The following is a 12,820-nucleotide window of genomic DNA, read 5'->3' as shown; positions in this document are numbered from 1 at the left end:
AGTGTGAATTTAGTGAGTTGACATATGCATTAGCTTGCTTTTTGTCAATGCTAATAGCAGCCCAGACTCAACCCTTCAGCCAGGCAAAGATGATTGAGAACATTGTTTAAAGGAAAGAGAGTTGAGATCCAGTGTTTCCCCCTCTTTGCTGCTCTCAAAAAGAATAAACAGGGAAGTAAAAAGAGAGAGCGTGAGTGAATTCAGGCCATGAATCAAACACACTGTCTGACAGGATGTGTCAGCGTGAACACCCCCTACCAAACTCAACCTCATCAATGTGGGCATGTGTGACACTCTCATCCTTGTACTGCAGGTGGGTGAACACAAGATATGTGTGTGTGTGTGTGTGTGTGTGTGTTTCATGTTGTGTTAAGTTCACTGTGTGCAAACAAACAGCACAGCTTGTGTTTTCAGTCCTACAGAGAGACGAGCAGGAACTCACGCTGTGGTGTGGAGCTCTTCCTCTGATAAATGAATGAATGAGGCAACAGGCTGGTCAAAGTGTCGGCAGTGACAGAGTAAACGCTCTCTGATAACATCGCTGGGAATCAGTCTCTCCCGGAGGATGGCCTCACACCGGAGAGGGACAGAAGGCCAACTCTGGCACCTGAGACAGGCGTCCACCACCCTGCATGCATCTTATCAAACACCTCAAGTAGAAAGCTGCAGTAACTGATCCCTCTTTGTTTACAGCCACTTGATCTTGTCTGAATTAAACAGATGAAGGGTGACGCTGAGGCGGGGCTGGTGTCAAGACAGGAAACCATGCCAGAGTGACAACAAGCAATCTCCTCTATCAATTCTGTAGTACCAATATCTAAAATTACCTATTCTAATTCATGTAATGCTAAGAGGTTAACCTTGTTCCCATTTGTAATTGATAATAAACACAGCTACAGACCCCACTCTGTTTCTATGAGTGGTAAGAAAACTAATACACCAACCAGCTGGCTGTGTTCCATTCCCACTTTTTCCACAGTAGAGTGCTTCACAAGAGAACAGCACACCATCAACAGGATGTAACTTGACAAGGATTTATTTGATTTAATTAGAATAATGATTCTGAATTTGCCATTGAACTTCTCACTGTTAATGGTTTGGGGAAGCTAATTTGGGGATCTGCAGTAGCTCCCCAGCACGACGAACACCTCTAAACAGTTCTATGCATAGTAGGAAAGAAAGAGGGTGGGATGGCGGGTCAGGAATATGAGAGCAAAAGAGGAGGACAAGGATAGATTAAAATTGCAGTTCATCAAGTGTCCACTTGAGGCTGGCACTGGAAGTACCGGAAACCACACACACACCCATTCAAAAAAGCCGATCTTTGCAGAAGAAATAAACATGTTTACAGCCTGGTACAAAAAACGAGTGTAGTCTGGATAGCTCATCTCTCGATTGGCACACACTGTACGGGGGGTGATTTTTTTTCATAACGCGGCAATTATGAAGTTATTAAGATTACAAGTTTTCCATTATGAGAGGCACAGCTGACTTGATTGACAGGTTGGAAGACTCTGTTGGTGAGGAGGCTCAAAGCCCGCCTCTCTACCTAGACAGCAGTTAGGTTGAGTTCAACATTTCCAATATGGCTCCCGCCAACAATTAGCTTCAAAACAGTGCTTCAGAAACAGATGGGTGACGTCACGGATACTACGTCCATTATTTATACAGTCTATCATTTCAAAGGGTGCCAGAGGAGGTGTGGTTGAAGTGTGGTCCTGCTCCAGAAACTTTGCCATATAGCACCACTGAAGGGAGGACGTCTTTTTATAGGCCAACCCCAAAGGAAGCAATGCTCTGGCTACCTTGTTAAAACGAAAACAGGGGACTGATCCCTTCAGCAAGAAGAGTTTAAGACACCTGTGCATGTTAGTCCTCAGGAGAACCTTTACAACTGAGCGTAACTTTGAGATTTTTAAAGTAAAAAGCAGTCTTGTATCTTCCACTAAAGTTACAATCTGTCAGAATTCTACATGACATTTGATGTCTCTGACAACCTCTGCACACTCATCATGATACTTAATAACAATCACCTTTTAAAGACGTGTAATAAGTTAGCTTGATTACCACTGAAAACTTGATGTTACAGAACAAAACTTGGAAACCTCTGAACTCGATTTAACCACAGACCTTGTTTCAGGCATCTTAGAAATGATCACACTGACTTTGAGATGAGAGGTACATGACCAACTCCTGCAGCAACCATGTGAACCTTGATCGGACAACTTTTTATAGCCATTCTGTTGGCTAACAATGCAATATGAGTCAGTGACAACACCTGTCTTTTGACGTTCATGGTTCTTCTTTATGCATCAGTAACTTGAGCATACTATAAAACCATAGACTGTATAAATAATGAACGTAGTATCCGTTACGTCACCGTCATCTGTTTCTGAAGCGCTGCTTTGAAGCCAACTGTTGGCAGGAGCCATATTGGAAATGCTGAACTCAACCTAACTTCAGTCAAGCTAGTGTGAGGTAAAGAGGCGGGCTTTGAGCCTCCTCGCCAACGGCTGTCAAGTCAGCTGTGCCTCTCATAGCTGAAAACTCGTAATCTTAATATCTTCGAAATTATGGTGTTGTGAAAAATTCACCCCCTGTACAGTGTGTGCCGACCGAGAAATGAGCTATCCAGACGACACTCATCTTTTGAACCAGGCTGTAAACACATTTATTTCTGCTGTAAAGATCGGCTTTTTCTGAATTTGTGTGTCTGTGGTTTCCAGTACTTCCGGAGCCAGCCTCAAGTGGACACTTGATGAACTGCAGTTTTTAACACTTCAGCATTGGCTTCAAATCTCATGGCCGGAGGTTGTCGCTTGTATTACTGAACTCATGCATAACAAATGTTGCTCATCTTACAGTTTTTACTGTCACACTAGCCAACACTCCTTGAATGTAGACTGTCTCTGTTTGTATAATCTCATATCACTACTGAGATTATGCAACAACTATATAACACCTCTACATACTGCAGCTCTCCAACTGACCTCAAACAGGCTTCAGGCATGTGGAAACAGAACACCTTAACCACCAGCTTTTCATTCACTTCATAAATCAATGCATATAATTCTGTCATTGCTTTGATAACTGTAATCAACAGTACTCTGAATGCTCCTATCTGACAATGAGCTGTATGGTTATTGTCTCTATTCTTATCAATGCAGTAGATTGAATACAGCTGTCCTCTATATGTGCTCTACATTGAAGCTGCATAGAAAAAGGTCTTGTGCTTTACAACAGGTTGGTTTGGAATATGACATGTGCAGACCTATAAGAGTTATAGTACGACAAAAACCATCTAAAAGCATCCTTTTAAAACAAATACTCTTTAATATCAGTGACACCTGCACCAGGTAATTAAGCACACAAATACACGCTTTAGTCTACCATTGAGATGGAGCAGTTTATCTGATCCCATTGTCTTCCAACAAGAGTCATACTATCTTAAACATGAAACATTCCTGTCTTTTTAAAAATAAAAACTTGATTGTTCAAGAGGAAATTGTTAGACCTTATCCCAGAATCAGGTTTCACTAGTTTCTGTTTCTGCTTGCGGTTTCTGTTATTTTCTTCCTTGCCAATGATGCCATGTTCTCATTTGTGAACTGATTTGAGTCTCTGTAATAAGGTCCAGGTGTGCCTTTTAAGTAAAGTGTAATAAGAAAACTTTGGTTGATTCTTCACTGGTTGAAAGTTAAGAGATGATGTCTTGATGGTAGGGAAATACACCAGACCAGACCCAGACAGACACACCTACAACTGCACATTACACTTGACCTGCTACTGAGTCATATGTAAATCCATTCTTTCCTGTCTTATCAGTTTCCCAGTAGCAGCTAGGGTCAAATCAGATAACTCTCAAATATCTGAACTATGCAACTGTCAAACAACAGCAGAAACCTTTGCTTTAGTTTGAAAATAAAAATCCTCTCAGGCTGGTTGTTCAGCAAGTCTTACAGCTGGCTGTCATCCAAGACAGTGTGTGTAGTTGAATGCCATGTGATCACATTATTGCCTTCCCAGCTTTTGCATCCTTAACAGATGCACAGCTTCACTTCTACACATGGATATCTTGATCATATTTGCAGTATGTGAAACAGATGTGTCAGTGTCACATGGAGAAGGTTGGCGGTGTTAAAGACACAATAAGCGGATTGGTCAGTGATTAGTTGTACAAACAAGTCTAGAGTTATCCAAACACCAATGGCAACTTTGCTGGAGGAGGATTTTCCCTGCAAAATTGATGTAGTTTAGTTGTAACGGTGATGCGTTCACAAACAATAGGATTCAGGAGAATACATTTAAAGGGAGGTTTAGACAACACGTGCCTTTATATATCATAATAAACAAAAGAACAAAGAGGAAAGAAGAGTAGATTTCAATATTGTTTAAAAGGGTTTAGTATTAGTATTAGTGACAAGGTTGACATTGTGTTGAGAAACAAAATTAAAGTTAGGGAAGCCCTGTGTAAACATATCTTTAAGATACGAGTCCCATCATTCACGCACCTTTCGAAAAGTATCCTGACGAAAAAGATACCCAGAGCCAGCGGTAAAGCAGTAAACAAGTGTCCAGCTTTGGGGTACTCCACCCCGGGAGCTGGGTCTGCCAGATCCGCCCAGGTTACGTTGTGTGGAAGCCAAAACCGTTCGTTCCAGAACCAGGCTGAAAGGGCAGCCATGTTTCACGGTGCTGCTAACTCCCGGACGGTCACACCAAGTTAGTTTATTATCCAGAAGAAAAGAAAAGTGAGACTTTTTGAGCGCCTATCCTGCCCCTGAGCCACTTGTATGATGATGACTTGCCTCTCTTAATTTCACTTCAGGAGCGTGAAAAGGACCACAGTTACACGACTTCCGATACGGGTTTTCAAAATAAAATGTTTGAGGCATCATAAAAAGCAAATACAAATCTGCATTTTTTTTTTAAAATTAAGAGTTTGTTTTAAAGATTAGTATTTTGTATCTATCAGAAATTAAGACTTATCGAAATTAGTTTTTTAAAAAGTGAGACAGAATGAGGAGTTTACTACGGAAGAAGATATTATTTTTATTATTTTGTATTATTATTTTCATTATTATTATTTTAATTATTATTATTTATCGTATCTAATTATTTATTAATCTATTTTTTTCTTGTATTTTTCTGATCTTGTTGGCAGTACATTATTTTTAACTTTTGTTCCACTATTACTTATTTCATTAATTTTACTGTGTTGATTTTATTATAAGTATTTTATTTATAATCATGCCTTTGATAATTTTACCATTGCTGTTGTTTTCTGTCTATCTGTTTCTATTCTGTGAAGCATTTTGGGCTGCATGTTTTTAAGTATGAAAGGTGCTATATAAATAAAGTTGAGTTGAGTTGAGATTAGCCACTGAAAGAAATACATAAATTAAGGTGCAATACATATATTCTAATGATTCTGAGACTAAAGTCAAAATTCGGACTTTTTTCTCTGAATTCTCAGAATAATTAAAAATATATATATTGCACCTTGTTTTTGTTTTTTCAGTGGCCCTAATCCTCTCGTGCGGATTTTTAAACTAGTTATAAAAAAGGATTTACAAAAGCAAACGACACAAACTGTAAAAAAGATTAACTTTTTCTATAAAGTAAACCTGTAATTAATTGCTGCAGTTGGGGTATGTGAGGTGGGCTATCAGACCAGATCGAGCACACTGCAGGTACAGCAGTGTTTTTGCATTTTCCAAAGAAAATATTCCTAATGAATAATACATTTGACACGTAAAATAAACCATGAATAGATTTTTCAGTCAGTAAACACTACATTTACAAGGCAATTTAATTTAGAAAAGAGAGAAGACTAGGCCTCTAATAGGCCTGCCCCTTTGTCAGCAGGAGAAGCTTTAACTTGAGGCTCGAGCGCAAAAAGCTACTGAAGAAAAGGCCACTGGAAATGGTTTGTTTTCTTTAACTCGTGCCAAAATACTTCTGTATACACAAATGTTTCTTTCCCTATGACAGACCGATACCAATTTTAATTTTGGCAGTGAGCCCTCTGCATCCTGTACTCCATGTTTGTCACCGGTGAAGTTGACGCATCTTGGCTGCCGCCCTGAGATGAGGACTGGAATTGAGGAAGTGAGGCGGGTCACTCCTCTTCCACTGAAGGGATGGGTGCTGCACATGCATGCCCGGCATCCAATCCTGTTGTTTTTTGTTATCTTTTTATATATTTGAGTTATTAGCCACAGTGCTAAAAAAAAACATGGGACATGTAGCTGCTTACGTTTAGTATTAAGGCAGATGGGTTCTCCTCAACAAGTGTCCAAGGTAGATAACACTAAGTGAAGTGAGGGGGTCGTGATTGATGTTATGGTACACCCAAGTGGCCAACCAATGCACTACAACTACAAATGATCATTGGATATTATGTTACATTGACCTTTGCAATAATAGCATATTTTTCTTAATAACACCAGACATACATTGGACTAATTTGAAAGCCCTCATGCGTACCTGTAATTATGCATTTATAATATGCAATCTAACGTGGAGAATGGCGAAATATGACACCTCTTTTTCAAAGGCAACAGAATAATTATTTGTAAACACTACATCCCTCTATCTAGACTTATGTTATGCAGGGATGAGGCAGTTGCAGTGCAGTCCAACATCTAATTATAGAAGAGCATTTGCCCCTTTGGAGCGCGTTATTATTAGAGATCTCATAGGGCAGTTGACTCAATAACTATGCAAGGGATTTCAGAGAGTGAATCTGAATTTGAACAAGTGGTGAATGATGTAACTTCATGGTACTCGACATAATTAAGCAACATAGCTGATAAAAATAGAAAAAGAAACACTTTTGTTGCATCAAAGAGCATATATGCAAAGGATATTTTCGTTTCAATGTTTTATCTTTGAGAATACTGGCATGGCAGAGAATATATAATAACATTTCAAGGCCAGAGGAAATAGGCTACCCTCTGGTCTGTCATGGTGCCTTCAGCTGGAACTCTCCCCCACAGTGATTAAAGTAACTGAGCGCTGATAGGGTGTATTGGCATATGGCGACAAGACAGATGGCTATTAATGAGCAGGCTTCTTGTATTTTGCAACAAAATCAAGAAAGAGATTGCATCTCCAAAGGTTTGTGAATTGACAAAGTTTAGTGTTGCCACTGAATAAATGAAGTACCTTCAATAATTTATACTGAACAACACAGACAGTATCGAGGCAGGATATACCCTCAAAGAAAGGTTGAAGGAGACACTGTAGAAAATGGTAAAGGTGAAGAGTTTAGAGTGGCAGCCTGGCTGAGCTTAGGTCAGGTTACACTGAGGCTGGGGAGTGTGAGAGTGTTTCCTGCAGGCAGATTTCACCAGCAAGTTAGAAAGACACATTGAACGTAAACACACAGTTAACAAGTTCAATAATTTATTCCAAAATAAATCTTGTTAAGTTTTGGCTACATCGGAAGAAGACTCCAGAAGAAGAAAATACAGTCCGATTTGTAACTGTTCAGTGCTTTGTATAACACTGAAAAGCATTCTTGTCCGTGAAAAGTAAAGTTAAGGCACTTTTTTACTCAGAAATCATGTAACATTTCGTAACAGTCAGGTCAGTTTGTGTATTGTGTAAGGCACAGTGATTCAAATTTAAGACTTCAGGGTTTTAAATAACACTTTTTTGACATGTATGTGTCTAATCAGTAAAAACAGGAGTTACGTTTCTCTCAGTAAAAGCAGCTCAGGTTAAGAAGGAAACTTGGCTCCATTGTTTCCTCTCTGTTTGAGATTTAAATATGAAACAGACGAGACACATTCTTCACCTAACATGATCACCTTGATTCTACAGTAGTGTAAAAGTCCTTTCCCAACTTCCACTCTTTCATTGCTCCTTTTGTCAGTCTGTTACATATGCTCTGGGTGGTTCTGCAAACACTGGATGAACTCTGTGACAGGGTGGCTGTTGAAGCATATCTCGTACACGGCGGTGAAAAGAGGGAACCTGGAGTGAAAAAAGGATTACAGATTAGAGAATGAAGGACTTTATTTAGGAAAAAGCTAGAAACAGGCTTAATTACTATATTTCTTGGATGGATGAAAACAAAGCTGTGTCTGTATTTTAAAACATGAGGCTAAAGCTAACACCATGTTAGCTGAGCTTATCTTACAGTCTGAAAACATGGCAAGAGCTATCCAAAATGCACAAAATACATCTACCTAAACCTCTCAGCTCACTTCTTTAACACTTGACATCTCTTTTGTTTAATCTCAAACAAAGAAAGAAGAAAGCAGTGTTTGTATATAACTTCCTGAAGTGTTGCCTGGCAACCTCACAGTAACAACAAGACTCCAGGACGTTACTGCACCTAATAGGCTTCATAATCCAGACTATAAACTTCCATTAAAACACAACTGACTGCTTTAAAGCTTTTTTTGCTGCTTTTTTTCTTTTTTTACAAATATGGTTAACCAACCTATCTAACTCTCAGTAACAGCCTTTTAGGCAAGATCTATAACCACATTGTCAGCATATTCCTTTAAATACCATGTATGTGTATCATAATCTAAATATAATCAAGTTTTAACTCATAAAACTGCCAGCCAGTTCCTTATTTAAAAAAGCAGGCATTGAAATTATAGTTAGTTATCAGTAATTATAGACACAGAAAAACAAGCTGCATTATGTTGAAGATTCTCACAATAAGAGAAGACAAACTTACTTCTCCACCATTTTTTTCTGTTTCAAGATAACGTGGACCTCAGATGCCGTGGCTGGACCTTGAAGTTTTTGTCCGTTCAGCATTTCATTCTCTAACTCCTCGATGGTCTGAAGAGAGATATTACATTTTTCAGTGTCATAGCTCCCATTTAAAGAAATACAGCTACCTCAAGGGAAACACAGGGCAAGTTTTGTTCCTCTTACTTTGCCTGTTTTGGCAAAAGCTTCCCCAATCTTGCGGTTGCGTCCTCCATAGCAGGTCGTGATGAGGTCAGCAATGCCGCAGCTCTCCAGGAAAGTGGCCGGTGAGACGGGACAGTCTGTGCAGAAGATCTTAGCGAAGGCGATCATCTCCATCAGGCCGAGACGGATCACTGCTGCTTTGGTGTTGTCTCCGAATCCCAGACCATCACAGAAACCTGCTCCCACTGCTACGATGTTCTGCAGAAACAACACAGAGGAGGTGCTGCTGTCATTCACTCAGAGCTCCTTGAAATGGAGTGCAAGAACTGATCAATCACTCTATCATTTTTTTAATATAATGCACAGCTGTGTGATCTTAGAGAAAATTAAGCTGTAAATTTGTTATAAAAGAGAAGAAAAGTGAACCTTTAGCGCCCCACAGATCTCCACTACATCAGACTCCTCCACCACGGTCACACGGAAGTTGGTGGTCTGCATCAAGTCCTTCAGAATGGACCCGTGAGCTTTGTCTTTGCAACCTTGAGTGGAAAAATAACAAATAGAATCAGAGTTAGGTTCCCGCAGTGCAGCACTTATTCAATTTTTAGCAGATAAAATATGGATAAACAGACCAGTTTATTTTTCAGAATAAAATGTTTTTTTAATACTGGGGATTATATTCAAAATACAAGACTAAAGGTTTATCATATTTGTTGGCTGAGGTTTATACAAAGAATACCAGAGGAACAGAGGTCCCCACCATCTTTGACTGTAACTAGAGGAATGGAAAAAGCCAACAGATCAATAAACTTTGGTGCATCGGAAGGTAAAATCTATAGGGACAGGATTTTATTGTTTCCCATCATACTGTATGATTATAATTATAATATCAAAATTAAATCAGTAGTCATATCAAAACTCATCCAGACACAGTCCTTCTTAACCAAAGCTGAAACTTCTATTGATGACGGTCTACAGCTTCAAATGTTTTATTTATCATGTGAATAACAATGTTAAATCTATTAAACCAAAGCATTGCAGTCACATGCTAATAACTAGAGTAAAGTACACAAATTGTTGACATTTAGCTTGGGGATTGAATTGCAAATGATCAGATTGTCCTCCATACCAATAGTTGTTTCACAGAACTTCTCATCAGCAACCTCGTTGGCGATGTTTGCTCCCATGAGTACGGTCGTGGTGATGCCCAGCTTCCCTCTGATCACCTCTGAGATCAGCTTCAGACCCTCTGGACCTGCGTCTACACCCTGCATCAGTTAACAAACCATGGAATTAAAAGAAAGGAGTGTTTTTTTTTTCTTTAGCAGGAACTTGAAATGTTAGGTTAATAAAAAATGTTACCTTGATGAGAGACATTCCTACAGCTTCCTTCTTGATGTGGTCTTTAATGGTGTCACACACTCTTACAATGAACTGATGTGGGACCACAAAGATAAGGATGTCTGCTCCTTTCACAGATTCAGCCAAGTCTGCAACGGCCAACTGATGAAGAAGAAAAAAAGAAGTGATCCTCACATAGCAAGACCAAACTGAGAAACTACAATCTATGTGCTTTAAACTCAATAACTGTGTCAAATCTCTACAACAGTTATTCTGTGCTTACCACGTTGGGGGGCAGCTTGTGTCCGGGCAGATATTTCACATTTTCATGGTCTGTGTTGATGATTTCTGTGAGTTTACGCCCGTTCACCGTCTCTTCAAACACCCACATGTTCACCGTGGTGTCAAACTGATCATACTTGGCTGCGTTGGCGCCCACAATCTTGGCAATGGCAGAGCCCCTGTGAAGACATGGAGACACACAATGATCATATAGGTGCCAAGGAATTGGCTGGATCGACTTACTCTGACTAAGAATAAATCAAATATATTTTTTTTTCCTGTGATATGTTAAGTGTATATGGTTTTACTCTGGACTTGAGTGTATGTTAGTTCTGCTCTGCAGTGAGGTTAGAAAAAGTAATGTAGAAAAGTTTTAGTGAAGTGTTACGTAAGAAACTTTCTTTGCATCTCCTTTGGCTGATAATATTGAGGTTAGACTCAATGAACAGCAGTGTGTAAGCAGATGTGGCCATACACTTAGTACATTTACTCAGTGATACTTATTTTGGTACTTGCTCTTTCCATTGTATGCAATGTTTTAACACCTCTGCATTTCACTGTTGAATACTTTTAAATACACTGCATTTGGTTTACAGATGACATTACCAATCACTTAACAGATTCAGATAGTAAATCAGGAACTATGAACAAACTCAGTGATACACATTTTAAGAGATTCTGCCAAGGTGAGTACTTTTTTACTTTGTACTTTTTTGGTACTTAGAGCAAACTTTGAAGCTGAAACTTCTGTATTTCTGTTGAGTAACATTTTAAAGCAGGACTTTTACTCGAAACAGTATTTCAACACTTGGGTATTGCTTCTTTACTCGTGCAATATCTGAGAACTTCTTCCAACATTATCAGCCACAGCCAGAGACACACAGTCTACATTTATTAAACAAAAATACACCATTTGTTTTACGTCATCTCTTAATCTTTAAAGTACGTTACTGATTTGTATACAGTCACTAATCTCAGGGGTTTCCTTGACAGAACCACCAGACGTCAGAACAACCTGTGACCATCTGACCTTGTTTACTCCGAGTTCTAGTAAAGCAGTTTAAGGCCACATGGCTGACATTGCTTTTGTAGACAAGAATAACACCTCAGGTCAGAAAAGAAAAATAGAGGACTGAACAAAAATAGAGTGTCATGTAAACAAAGCCTATTGTGAGTTCACATAAGGGGATAAGAGAAGTCGCCTTTCAAATATGAAATATATTTGACATCTATAAGCGTGTATTAGTTATAATAATTCCATTAACTCTTCTTGGGAATGAAGTACATCTCAAATATGAAAGTTTGTGTACTTTACTTGATTGTCTCTGTTATATAATTGTGGATAATTGCACTTCAGCCAAACTCAGAGCACTCCACCGTATTCATTTAAGTTTAAGTTTAAGTTTGACATGTTTTTAAAATTTTACATGAATAAAGTAAAGTAAATTTGACAGATCTGATTTAACATAATTTTTCTTAAGTTTCTCCCAGTCTACAGCAGTGTAAAAATGCTGCTTCTATGTTAAAACATTGAGTTTAAGAGTATTAATAATAGTACATTTTGATTGGCACATTTAATGACCACTGCTGTAACTACAAGTTCTTCAGTAAGGCTGTCATATTTGTAGTTTTTCTTAACTACAATCTTGGATGCAATAATGTTTTTACTTGTATCATTCATAGTATCATTCATATTGTGGTGTTCCTATTTCGCCTCAGTTAAATATCTGGATTCCCTCCCTGCTCTGGCTAATGTAAATGTCATGCTGGCTGAGGGATATCAACACCCCCTGAAGGCTGACTCAGCATTAAAACAGCTGATGATAAAAGACAGGAGCTGCTTCTTTGATCAAGATTTAGCGTGTGACTGTTTGGACATCAGAAGTCAGCACAAACTTCAGAGGGAGTCAAAAGACCTCCTCTCACTCAGTCTGCACTCTTTTGCAACAGCTTTATCAACTATGAATAATTGATCAGCTGCTGACAAAAGCCAAAGCTGCATGCGTTCTTCAAAGTTTGCCAACTTTGCGGAGGAATACATAGAAACACCTTTGTGAATCTGAACTCTGGGAACAGAAATAAAGATATGGAGACTTTAAACTCCACACTGACATGTCTGCTGATTCATAGGCCAACAAAGTTCATTCAAACTTATTCAAAAGTACACCAAACTCTCCACTCACCAGTTACCAGAGCCAATAACACAGATTTTCTTTGGTGCCATCGTGTGTCAAATCCCCCTGTCGGAGCTGCTGTCGGTGTGGAGACAGACTGAAGACGGGGGAGAAGGTATTTATACCGGACACACAGCCGC

The 12,820-nt window shown here is 39.0% G+C and overlaps 2 protein-coding genes across 2 annotated transcripts in view; both read right to left on the bottom strand.

Annotated features, from left to right (window-relative positions):
* Positions 1-4,873, bottom strand: part of cers5 (ceramide synthase 5) — a 33,219-nt gene extending 28,346 nt beyond the window's left edge. The window contains exon 1 of the mRNA XM_034687953.1: positions 4,512-4,873. Within this exon, the coding sequence (XP_034543844.1) occupies positions 4,512-4,684 (173 nt within the window). The 5' untranslated portion in view covers positions 4,685-4,873. The remainder of the gene's footprint in view (positions 1-4,511) is intronic.
* A 2,520-nt stretch (positions 4,874-7,393) lies between these two features.
* On the bottom strand, positions 7,394-12,820 carry LOC117820996 (glycerol-3-phosphate dehydrogenase [NAD(+)], cytoplasmic-like). The gene is made up of 8 exons (XM_034694975.1): positions 12,690-12,820; positions 10,508-10,685; positions 10,246-10,386; positions 10,013-10,151; positions 9,310-9,422; positions 8,905-9,141; positions 8,702-8,808; positions 7,394-7,983 (listed from the first exon to the last, which is right to left on the bottom strand). Exons 1-8 carry the CDS (start codon positions 12,728-12,730, stop codon positions 7,887-7,889), a joined length of 1,053 nt encoding a protein of 350 aa, XP_034550866.1. The 5' UTR covers positions 12,731-12,820; the 3' UTR covers positions 7,394-7,886.

The sequence above is a fragment of the Notolabrus celidotus genome, chromosome 1 (assembly GCF_009762535.1).
Source record: "Notolabrus celidotus isolate fNotCel1 chromosome 1, fNotCel1.pri, whole genome shotgun sequence".
NCBI lineage: Eukaryota > Metazoa > Chordata > Actinopteri > Labriformes > Labridae > Notolabrus > Notolabrus celidotus.
The sequence above is the reverse complement of the archived record's forward strand: the minus strand, read 5'-3'. Positions and strand labels throughout refer to the sequence as shown.